General features: G+C 47.0%; 1 protein-coding gene across 3 annotated transcripts; it reads left to right on the top strand.

Annotated features, from left to right (window-relative positions):
- The first annotated feature begins 1,228 nt into the window (after positions 1-1,228).
- Positions 1,229-11,504, top strand: KCNJ2 (potassium inwardly rectifying channel subfamily J member 2). 3 transcript variants are annotated; one of them, XM_036837611.1, is made up of 2 exons: positions 1,229-1,306; positions 7,151-11,504. In XM_036837611.1, exon 2 carries the CDS (start codon positions 7,371-7,373, stop codon positions 8,652-8,654), a length of 1,284 nt encoding a protein of 427 aa, XP_036693506.1. In that variant the 5' UTR covers positions 1,229-1,306; positions 7,151-7,370; the 3' UTR covers positions 8,655-11,504. The 3 variants fall into 3 exon arrangements, with proteins under 3 accessions (XP_036693506.1, XP_036693505.1, XP_036693507.1); XM_036837610.1 differs by lacking the exon at positions 1,229-1,306 and adding an exon at positions 1,975-2,164; XM_036837612.1 differs by lacking the exon at positions 1,229-1,306 and adding an exon at positions 2,730-2,941.
- Positions 11,505-12,125: the final 621 nt, after the last annotated feature.

Consider the following 12,125-nt stretch of genomic DNA (forward strand, 5'->3'; position numbering starts at 1 on the left):
GTTGCCTCTCTGAATTCCTGTGGTTTGGAAAATTCTTAGCCATCTACAGATACATAGATTGAATCACAGTAAAGAAGAGAACATCTATAGATGATGAATTTCTTCCTCTTTCCATTTAGGTTTAATATGCTTTGAAGGATTAACTGGACCTCTCCCGCCTGTTCCTTAGAAGAAATCCATGGGGAAACCCATTTCAGAGGAAGCTTATTGCAGTGCAGTGAGCTGTGCGGAATCCTCTGTCCTCTGGTTATGCGGAGTTAGCTTCTCTGTCTCCAGGCTCTTTTAGCTTTAGGCTACAGCCTGGCTTTCTATACGTCCATCTCTTTTGCAGAGTTGATCCAAACGGTCTATAAATAACACTTGGCTTAACACAGGTTAAATTAGACCTCCCTGGCGTGAAGCATTAATCCCACGGAGAGGACTTTAAAAGGCAAGACAGTTGGTACCAGGGCTCGGACTACTGTACTACCTCAGCAAATGGAATGAAACAGCAATGCGCTTGGCTAGCATAGAGTCACACCGCGTGCGCAACCCGTTCCAGACCCTTTGAATCTCAGCGTCTTCCTCGGTGCTAGGGAAAGTGGCCCACTTGCTAAGGCGGGATTAAGAGCGATCTGCAAAACCCAAGCGTATTTCACCAGCACCTCCTAGGGGCCGCGTGCGGGTATGAGGCTCGGAGGTGGGTCCCGGCGCAGACCCTTTGCTTCAAGTGTCAGTTTCACTCTCCCACACGCACCAATCCAGCCGGGCTGTGCCGCCCAGAATACGAGCTAGTTTGTTGAAGTAGTTTGGCGTCTCTAGGAGGCCTTTCAGAGGTTTAAATAAACTGTGCGGAAGACACATTTGATCGCTTGAGGAAATGCACATTCAACACACACACACACACACACACACACACACACGCAGGGATTTCAAACTTGGGGGACTCCTAAATATCCTTTAAGAGCAAAGCTGCGTTATGACACCAAAGTACTCAGACACACACACACACACACACACACACACACACACACACGGTTTAATCTGTAACGTTCCAGGGTCCACACCCGGTTCACGCTGAAGTTGACAGAGCTTCTGAAAGGGTCTACGCGCTCTCGCCTGGCTGCTGGGGAGGAGGGCTGGGAGGCGCTGGTGCGCGGCAGCGCTGAGTGTCTGTAGGAGTCGCCGTTCCAGAGAGTTCATTACTCTTTAATTGCTCTGATTTTAGATCAGCAGAGCGTGCCGGGCGCTGGTGCAGACGGAGATTGAGGGCGGGCCCTGCGAGAGCGAGCGAGCGGCTCAGCCTTCCGAGCAGTCTGGGCGCTTTGTAAGTAATCGACCCCGAGCCGGGAGGAGGAAGAGCTGCTTCTCGCAGGCGGCTGCAGCCCTGGCGCGCGTCCGAATCCCGCTGGGTTCTGCGAGCCGCTCGCGGTCCCTTTCCCCGTTTAATGCGCGGCTCCTCGTTGCACCGCTGGTCCGGGGGGGACGGGGGCGGATTCAGGGGGTGGGAGGGGGGTGAAGGGAGAGGAAGACGCGCCCCGGCTGGAAGGCTGAAACGCCAGCCTCCCCGGCTGCCACCGCTTCTCCCGGCCCCCGGCGCCTCGCGAGCCTCTGGGGGCGCACGGCCCGCCCCGCCGCCACGGACGACAGAAGAGGGCAAGTGTAGGGCTGGCGAAGGGGTCGGAAGCTTTGCCCAAGGGCCAGGCTGCCATCGGGCAGCCGCAAGAGCCCGGCCGCGGAGCCTCCCACCTGCTGCCGGCCGGGCCGGGGCGCAGCTTCCCCCTCCCTTGCGCGGCCGGACCGGCGGCCGGGGCGCGGGGCGGGCGGAGGCGGGGGCGGACGGGAAGGAAGCGGCGGCAGGTTCTCCCCGGCGGCAGCCCCGCGGCCGCGGGCGCAGCATCCTCCCTCCCCGCGCGGTCCCCGGGGCCAGGCGCGCTGCGATTGGCCGGCGCGGCCGGGGGCGGGGCCAGGCGGGCCGGTGGCTCGCGACGCCTCAAAAGAGCCCAGGAAAGCGCAGAGCGCCCTGGAGCCCCGGCCAGCGCGCAGCCCGCCCGGCGCCGGCAAGCTGGGTCTTGGGAATGCTGGTTCGCCCTGGCTCGCTCGCTTGTACAAACTCCTGGATCTTACATGCCTCTGTAACCCCCCACTTCCACTCCATGTCCCCATGCTCCTGCGCCGGCAACAGGTAAGGGCTGCTGTGTGTTTTCTTCCCTCCTTTCCTCTCGTTGCCTGCGCGTCCCGGGGAGTGGGCTCGGGCTGCCGTCCCCGGCCCTCCCCCGCCCCGCCGCCCCAGAGGTGCCCAGCTGTCACTCTGCCGTAGCGCTCACCCACGCTCCGGAGTCCCAGACCATGCCTATGGAGTTTGTGCGCGCACCAGAACACCCCCAGAGCTAAAAATACTGAGACATGCTTGGAACAGTTGAGCAATAGAAACAGATTTCTCTGCAGCATCTGTCTGTGCTCATAACTTCCAATGCACCAGCTGTAGCGAGATACTGAGTTTGGAGACAAGGGCGAGGGAGCCTCTGTTCGGTCTCGCTCTAAGGGGAAAAAAAAGGGGGAGCGGGTGCGTCTAGAGTACTGGTCTCAGACTTTGGCAAACCTTGGGACGCAGCGCTGGTCTGGATCCTTGGCGTCTTCCCCCACCCCCACCCCCGCCCCCGCCCCTTTGTCATTGCTTCAAGTGTAGCTTCGAGTTCCAAACCCAGCGAGCGTCTCAAAGTTGCTTTGCTGGGGAAGAGAGCGGGAGCTCGCGTTGGATTTCATCCGGAAGACCGCAAAACTTTCACATCCTATGTCACTCTCCGCTGAGCAACTTGTTATGCTTTGTAATAATAATATTAACACCGAAATTGGAAGACAGTGTGGTTTCAGGGAAGCACAGTGGTCAAAACGACTTGATTCTGCAGAAGATTGCATCATAACATAGAGTCATCATGACAGTTGAAAAAAAAAAATCGAGGTAGGAAACGGGCAGTTTATCGTCTGTGTCTGGGTAATCCTGTCAGTAGGATGGTAACTGGAATACCAGTGAATCCTGGGGATTTTCATAAACTCAGAATTTACCTTTTAGGAAACAAGGCATTATTTGAAAACGTGTTTTGGGTGTGCGAAGAGTGCATATTGCTTTGTACCACTTGTTTTCTTTTCACGTTAATAATCGGTAGACTGTCAGGTTTCCTCTCGCTCACCGCTGTTGTGTGTCTGCTGTATGTTACCTGTACATTTGCTAGCTTTTTCCTGCTCACTTCCAACCCTGCCCCAAGTGTTTTATTTATATTTGCCATTATCCGGAAAAATCCCCAGGCTCAGGAGTAAGAGATGTTACTTTAAGGAAGGTGGGAGGGGTGACAGTTGGGGTCAAGGTCATGTCACTTTACTTTCAGCCCCTCCTCCTCCCCCTTTGCTGGCACTTTCTTTTATATTATTGCTCTCCATAGGAATATTTGTTCCGAGCTCTTGTGAATGTGGCATTAAACACACACACACACACACACACACACGCTATTTCTACTTCCTTCAGACTTTCTGGTTGTAGAATCCCTGGTTAGCTGTAGAGTCCTTGTATGACTTTTGAGTAGCATGAGAGACTGACCATGTCTTTACCTGAGCAGCCGGACTGTTTCAAGCTTTTTTCTTTTTAGTGTGTATTTTTTGTTGGCCAAAGAGGTATATTTTTCAGCGTGTGCACATGTTGAGTGAGGCTACGTGCATTGTTGGGTGTAAAAGTTATAGGGCTCACTTAGACGACTGGGTACCCCGCCTCCCCTACTGCCCCTCCCCCTCCCTTCTGTTTACTGAGCCTCTGAGAGGTTGCTTTGCTAGCCTTGAGCTCTAATAGCAACAGCGTGCCCAGAGCACACTCAGGCTGGTGTATATGGCGTCAGCAGGGGAATAGCAGTTCTAGACACTCAGCCGACCTCTCTTTCATCCCAGGGCACTTTCTTTTACCATCCTTATTTCCTATCCTTCCTTAGAAACTTTCGTATTTGCTCCACGCCACGACCCTATGAGGGGACCCACTTATTCTCATTTATTCTTCCTGGTTACATGTTTCTGTTCTTTTATACTCCATATTGGGAATATTTCCTTTGTGGTAAAAGTGATTTGGATGCATTCATTTACACCGTGTTATCTCCTCGACCGTGTATACGGACCCACAGCTGTCTCTCCTTGAACATCTACCTTGAGATTGAAGCCCTGAACTATTTTTTTCCATTGCTTATGCTTCATTTTGGCTCGGCCTATAAATAGTCTTAACATGAAGAACATCACATGTAGCCTCTCAATTTCCCAGGAATACTTTCTACCTCATTGGTTATACCCTGGGTAAAAATGATTATCTGTGTCTATTAAATTTATATCAGGCCCTTAAATATTTTAGCTGAAAATGGGGGAATTTACACATTGTTCATCAAACCAAGTATCAGTTCTCCTGAGTTGTGCCCATCGAGGACTCCAATCACGTGATGTTTTCATCTATTCTTAATCAAATGTTTCTTAAAAACGTATCAAGAATAGAGCCCTAAAATGAAGTCACCCGAAAGCCCTATTCCTAATTAAAGTACTTTCCCAGATGCTCATGAATCGGTGACTTTCAGTGTGAGAAGCGCAGGCAAGGAAGTTTTCTGCTTGCTTGCGGCCACTCAGGCATGCGGGCAGGTTCATAGGAAAGACATCCTTCAGGGTGGAATATTAAGACAATGACCCTCGCACACGTTGGCAGGTTCTAGATTTTTGCTACGTCATGAGCTCCACCAGAGTCTGAATACGCATCATGTGTGCGTGCACATGTACACACATCAATCTGTTTTGGAGCATACCTGCTGGAAGTGACAAAAGTTTCCATTTTGCCAAAAAAAAATCTTTTTTCCCCCCTTTCCAGGCAGAAATGGTAGAATTTCTAAATGATGCTCCACATATGGAACAAATTCTGTCATTAGCAATGGAAATAAGACAATAATAGTTGCTCGATACAGGCTCTTTTCAAGATTCTAAATGCGGAAAGCTATTCGTAGGAAGCTGGTAGTGTGTGTTTTGTGGAATTCAAACTAATGTCCTGGGGTCAAGATTTTTGGAAAGTCATAATTCAGTCTTTAGATTTCATATGGTTGTTATGCTTTAATCTGGAAAGAGTGCAGAAATAAGTCAGAAGAAATTTGAGACTGTCTACTCATGGTCCCTAATGGTAACTCAGATGGAAGGATTGTTTTGAATCATGAAAAGGGAATTTCTTGGTGTCAGCTTATAAGATTCTGAAGTCAAACAGAGCTCAAGGATACAAGCACTATTTAAATGAGGCCTCCCTCGCCCCCCTTTTTGGAAAATGCACCTGCATTCGGTGTCATGTTGTTATCTCTGTTTTTGTGTAGAAATGCTTGGCAATTTCATATGAGCCAAGTGAGCTGAAATCGCTGTTTAAAAAAATTCTTTCCATGTCCAGGATCTAGAACCCTGAGGAATAGGAGTCTTGTTTCTTTTGTCCAAGTACAAACTTCATGGGGAAGCAGACAAAACATTGAAGCAGGTGGAAGGCTGGGAAGGCACAGCAACTTCTTTTTATAAAGTAATTCAAAGGCACTTTCAAATCAGGCATCATTTAGGTGTCAGAAGCTGCCAAAATGTAACACACATTGCAATTTTCACAGATGACTAATCTCAGGAAAAATGTGTTGGGGCACATTCTTGCATAATAACTTGGATAAAAAGGGAGAAGTGAAAAGACTGTAACAAGACATTTTCAAAGACAATGCACCTTGCCTCTCTTTAAGGGGGTGCCCGAAAACAGAACCATGATTTGCTTTCTTTGTTTGCAGTTGGCTTGGCTGAACGTGGTTCTCTTAAGTGCTTAATCTGAATGTGGCTTGAAGGGGAGAAAGAAAAAGTGGAGTCCTCGTCATCAGGGCTTCGTCGAGCGTCACTTTTATTTCTCAGATCTGTGCTATATTCATTTTTTTAAATTTGTATTTGGTTAACAAAACACCCTAGACCTTCTCCTAGGCTTTTGTGAGTCCAGGAAAAACTAGTCTCTTTGGAGCAAAATTGGAAAGTCAAAGTCAATAGGTGGTTTTTACCTGGGCCGGGGTGGGGAGAGATGAAGCAAGAGGAGAAAACTGAAAACTACTATTTGTTCTCATTAAGTAAAGGTGAGTGCATTCTCCATAGGAACAGAGAGCAAGCGGCAGCCCTGGAAGCGAAAAGTCAGCTGAGGGACCCTTATGATCTACTACTGCAAAGCCGTCTCTGTTTGGGAAAACATAGACTTGGACTTCCACGAGATGAGTTCCAGCCTTATGTCAATCCGCTAAAGACCTGGTCCTTGGGCACAAAGGTGCTTACTTCCAAGCCTGTCATCACACATGACAATCCCATCTCCAGAGACTTTCAGGACTCTCATTGCTAGGCAACAGGATCTCTCTGTATCCCCCAGAGTAAACCTGTGTCTTCAAGTCAGAATCACTTGCGCTAACAGAGATGTTATCAGGCGTTTCTGCCTAGTGGCTGCTTTCTGTGTGCGAAGTGACGGAATAAGCCCAAACAGTCTCCAGAAACCGGGATCCCTTTCATATGATTAGAAGGGCTGTCTGCTCAGTTTTATCTTTTAAACAAAATAGTCGGTGCTTTTGGATTTCAACTTGTCATCAGGGGTTTTCATATTCTCTCAACATGCACCTGCTGTTCAATTAATATTAACATTCTGCGTTCATGCGAAATGCTCTCTCGACATGTCCGCGTTCTTAAAGCTTCATGACAAACCTTGGAGTTAGAAAGTCTTTCTTCTGCCTGATCACCTGGGACCCCGGCAAGTAGCGAAGGCAAAGGAAGAGAATAAGAGGAGAGAGGTAGCTCTGTAAAGTAGAATATTCCAGATTGCTGGCAAAAAATAGGGGAAGGGAGACCTGAGATTTCAGTTGAAAGACTGTCACAAACAACTAACTCTTCTGTGTTTAATGACTTCATGCTTCTAAATAATACAAGAAAATATTTTCTTTTGTGTCTATTTCTCTGGGGCTACAAGGAAACGAAAAACCCAGTAATTCAACGTAGAGGACATTTATCTATATCTGACCCTGTGTCTGGCTAGGAAATGTTGCCTTAGGGAGTAGACTTCATTTTTCCATGACTTCTTTTGTAACGAACGATCTCTCTCTCTCTCTCTTTTTTTTGGTAGGACCTGTTCTCTGGATGTCAGCTGAGTTACTAAGGTGACTCTGCACGCCAGGAGAGAGACCTTGGTAGAAGGAACCTCCAGGCTCTTGGAGACCCCCATCTCTCCTTCTTTTCTGTGTGTGTGGGTCTTCACTGAACATTCAAACCTGTTTCTCCAAAGGGTTTTGCAAAAACTCAGACTGTTTTCCAAAGCAGAAGCGCTGGCGTCCACAGCAGAAGTGATGGGCAGCGTACGCACCAACCGCTACAGCATTGTCTCTTCGGAGGAGGACGGCATGAAGCTGGCCACCCTGGCGGTGGCCAATGGCTTTGGGAATGGGAAGAGTAAAGTCCACACTCGACAGCAGTGCCGGAGCCGCTTTGTGAAGAAGGACGGCCACTGCAACGTGCAGTTCATCAACGTGGGTGAGAAGGGCCAGCGGTACCTGGCGGACATCTTCACCACGTGTGTGGACATCCGCTGGCGGTGGATGCTGGTCATCTTCTGCCTGGCTTTTGTTCTCTCCTGGCTGTTTTTCGGCTGTGTGTTTTGGTTGATAGCGCTGCTCCACGGGGACCTGGACGCATCCAAGGAGAGCAAAGCGTGCGTGTCCGAGGTCAACAGCTTCACGGCCGCTTTCCTCTTCTCCATCGAGACGCAGACCACCATAGGCTACGGCTTCCGCTGCGTCACGGACGAGTGCCCCGTGGCTGTTTTCATGGTGGTCTTTCAGTCCATCGTGGGCTGCATCATCGACGCCTTTATCATCGGCGCGGTCATGGCCAAGATGGCCAAGCCCAAGAAGAGAAACGAGACCCTGGTCTTCAGCCACAATGCCGTGATCGCCATGAGGGATGGCAAGCTCTGTCTGATGTGGCGGGTGGGCAACCTTCGGAAAAGCCACCTGGTGGAAGCTCACGTGCGAGCACAGCTCCTCAAATCCAGGATTACTTCCGAAGGGGAGTACATCCCCCTGGATCAAATAGACATCAACGTCGGCTTTGACAGCGGCATTGACCGCATATTTCTGGTGTCCCCCATCACCATCGTCCACGAGATAGACGAGGACAGCCCTTTATACGATTTGAGCAAACAGGACGTCGACAACGCGGACTTTGAAATCGTGGTGATCCTCGAAGGCATGGTGGAAGCCACGGCCATGACCACGCAGTGCCGGAGCTCGTACCTGGCCAACGAGATCCTCTGGGGCCACCGCTACGAGCCCGTCCTCTTCGAGGAGAAACACTACTACAAAGTGGACTATTCGAGGTTCCACAAGACTTATGAAGTACCCAACACTCCCCTTTGTAGTGCCAGGGACTTAGCAGAGAAGAAGTACATCCTCTCCAACGCTAATTCCTTTTGCTATGAAAATGAGGTTGCCCTCACAAGCAAAGAGGAAGAAGACAGTGAAAACGGGGTCCCAGAGAGCACGAGTACGGACACGCCCCCTGACATAGACCTTCACAACCAGGCAAGTGTACCCCTAGAGCCCAGGCCCTTACGGCGAGAGTCGGAGATATGACTAATTCCTCCTTGGGAATAGTTAACTTTGAAACACAGTCTGTTGGTCAAAGGCCCAAAGCAGTTACGCAGACGACGGTACTGGTGAAGAGGTGGTTTGAGACAAGTGACCACGAGGGACTGAGGCTAGCACGATGCTTTCAAAGAAAGACTGTAGGCTCAGAGATGAACCTAAAGCACTAAACATGCCTCCCCCCCCCGTGACCCGACGGCACATAACACGTTGTAGAATAAGTTATGGGGTGTTTATGTCTTGTCTTGTGTTTTCATACCAAACTTGAACTTGCAGGCAAGCCTTGGTTGGTTGGGTATTTGATGTCTCCAGAACGCTTCTCTTTAGGGAACAAGAATGTTTTTAAATGGCATCACATTTTTAAATGTTTTCAAGGCAAGACTCTGCCTTAACTTTTGAAAAGCTGCTAACTACACAAACACACGTTGTACTGTTGCGGTGTAGTTTTTCTTGTGTGTAATTTAAAAAGTCAGTGTTGAACTTTCTTGAGAGCTCATGATATGCGCTTCACAGTGGCAAGTATTTGGCTATTAGTTGCCAAAACGAGAGCCTGATTTTTTTGAGGCCAGTAATTTGTTTGCTAGAATTGATTTCTCTCTCTCTCTCTCTGTCAATCTCTTTCTGGTTACATAAGGGCATTATGTAACACTAGCCAAATGGTAGCCTCCGGGTTGTTGTTATTGTTTTTTGTTTTTTTTTTTTTCCTCCATGATGTTAATGGGTGATCTCAAATTTTAAGTTAGACTACCTAAAATAAATACCAAAGATAATGCACATTTTTGCACAGTGGAGCTTATACTAAAAAGGAAAGAAAGCCCCACAGCTGCCTTGAAATCAAGAGACAATAACTTTGAACCTCAGCAAGACCTTGAACTGCCCTCTCCTTTTGCACCTTATTCAGAAAACAGAACATCACACACACAGTCGAGTAAGTGCAGTGCTTTACATTTCTGTTCCTTCATGTAACTTTCACGTTATAGGAGGAAGAAGACAGGGGAAGAAAAATTCACGCACACACGACATGAACATCTTTTCTTTCCTTCGAGGTGGCGCTAGCCAGGTGAACGCATATGTTGAGAGACGGTGAGGTGCCCTTAGATTTTTTTCTGGGTTTTTCCATTTTTTGCACATTCCAAAATTTATTCCAGAAGACAAGACCTAGGTTGACAGGAGTCGGCATCCTTGACGCTGAGCCATCCAACTTGAAAGATCAATAGGTTTAAACCCCTGCGGCTGAATTCCTTGCCCTGACAGCTCGTACGTCTCCAGCTTGACTTCATCTTCCGAAAGATGCCATGCCTGGCCTCTAGGCTGGCTCTTACTATCAGGCTGTCTGGACTGAGTCTTACAGCATCCGAGGGGCCTGTTAATGCCGAAGTGGGAAGGTGGGAAGATGCAGAAGAGCCCATTTTGACATAGCTCATCAGCTCAAGTATTCAGGAGGGAGGGGAACATTGCTTTTTTTTTTTTCTAATGGTACAGAGTAGGAATGAAAATGTCTCAGTAATTTAGGGTCAACAAGAGCCATAAAAATTCTAACAGAGTCACAAGTAAAGGAGATAATGATCTAAAAGGGTCCTTTCCCCTTGATGGATGCACTCATGCACTCATGATTGAATCCGAGCTGATCCCTTTTGCCCTTGGAGCCCTAGAGCAGGCTACTTAGGGCACATTGTTTTCCAGAAGCCTCTCCTGCCTGGCTGCCTGACTTGCTAGAAACATTTTGTTTTGTTTTGTTTTCTGCTGTAGCTCAACATAATGGAACTCTCTTTTGGTTTAAAGTTCCTTATTTGTGAATTCTGGGGTTGCTGACTTTTCTTTTTAATTGGTGTCTCAAAATCAACTCTCTTACGGTATTATATCCCTGTATGCCATTAAAAAACAGCTTGTTCTAGAATCCTGTATTTTGTAAACTGTTGTCTGTGATGGTCTCTGGTTCTTGAACAGCCATATCTGAATGCGGTGCCTGCAATAATCGGACAGTCTCTGCTGTTCTCAGCCTTCAGAGTCGATGGGTTTGAACACTGTGGAGTTATTTTCACTGAAACCAAGTTAGAGATATCAAGCAAGTGGATGTTAAGTCCAAACTTAAAGGCAGATTGGGGAAGTTGTTTAGAGAGTTGGAGGGATTGCGTGGACACAGAATTTACATTCTTCTGTAAATGGCAAATGTTCGGCCATTGACAGAGGACGTTGACGGTTTCAGCTGCTGCTATTTCGATATTTTTGCAAAGGAAAATAATCAAACCAAAGAGTATTCAGTGGTCTGTAAATTAAATGAAGATTCAGTGGAGAATGGGAGTGGCCACAGAAAAGGCACCTTCCCATCACACAGCGCTGCCACTTAAAAAGACTTGAGATATTTGAAAGGGGGTGGGTAGGGGGCAAGAATGAGGGAGGGAACTCTTGCAACTTCTTTCTGAAAAAGAGAAAAAAAAAATCTAAAATTTCTGGTGCACAGGTTTGTTTTTTTTTTTTTCAAGAAAATTTTGCAGAAGCTATGTTTTTAAAGTGTACATTTTATAAAGTTTATCAGATATTTTCATATTTAAAGCCAAATGTAAATAGAAGTCTGTAAAGGGAAAAAAATTGCCATAGAAAGTATAATTTCAGTGCAGCAATTTCTGAGAGCTAGTACCTATATGCTACCGGTTAGCATGGTTTTAGCAAATATTTACCAGCCTTATAAGGTTCGTATTGCTATGTTCTTCTGTTATTTATTTCAGCATGGACTGTTGATTTGAAAGCTTTTTCTAGTTATTAGTATTTTCACAGTTACAAGCTTTAAATGGCAATTTTTTTTTTTTTTTTTTGTCAAGAGCCAAGACACAGGTAATGCACAACGGTTTTTGTTTTTGGTTTTGGTTTTTTTTGCTGCATTTTACCTTCAAAACATTTGTCATTGACTGGGTTTCCTTAATTAGTGCACACATGTCATTAGAATGCAGGTTGAAGAGACTCACTGTGAATATCTGGGGTCTGTTCCGGGATCTGTGTTGGCTTCTCCGTGGCAAGCAAACCCCCATTGAATTTACTTAGGAATTATTTCCTTTTAAAGAATTTTTGCCCATATCTGGATGGGCATTATATTTTTGGGAGGAGGACTAGATTCCTGCTTATCCTATTTTTAAAGAAAAGGTAGACAAAGTGAATTCTATTTTGATTATTGAGAAAGGAATAGTTTTCTATCCCTCTAAGAGTATACTTGAATCAGACATTTTAAGGATGTCACCCATAACTCTGAAACCATTTCCAAATTCCTGGTGAAAGTTTGTTTTATCTTTTTTTTTTCAATCCTATCAATGCATTATTTCTTCCCTTCACTTCCTTTCTTCCCTGTCAACTCCCACCTCAAACCTTGATGTTTATTCAGTGAGTTCTGTCCCCTAAATCATGTCACTCTTACAAAAAACAAATGTTGGTTCATATTTGATGATAAGCCACTCAGTAAAGGTAAAA

This window comes from Balaenoptera musculus, chromosome 20, assembly GCF_009873245.2.
Source record: "Balaenoptera musculus isolate JJ_BM4_2016_0621 chromosome 20, mBalMus1.pri.v3, whole genome shotgun sequence".
NCBI lineage: Eukaryota > Metazoa > Chordata > Mammalia > Artiodactyla > Balaenopteridae > Balaenoptera > Balaenoptera musculus.

Bases quoted from the DNA above. Each gene is read 5' to 3' on its own strand.
- KCNJ2 (XM_036837611.1), top strand. From the start codon at position 7,371: ATGGGCAGCGTACGCACCAACCGCTACAGCATTGTCTCTTCGGAGGAG.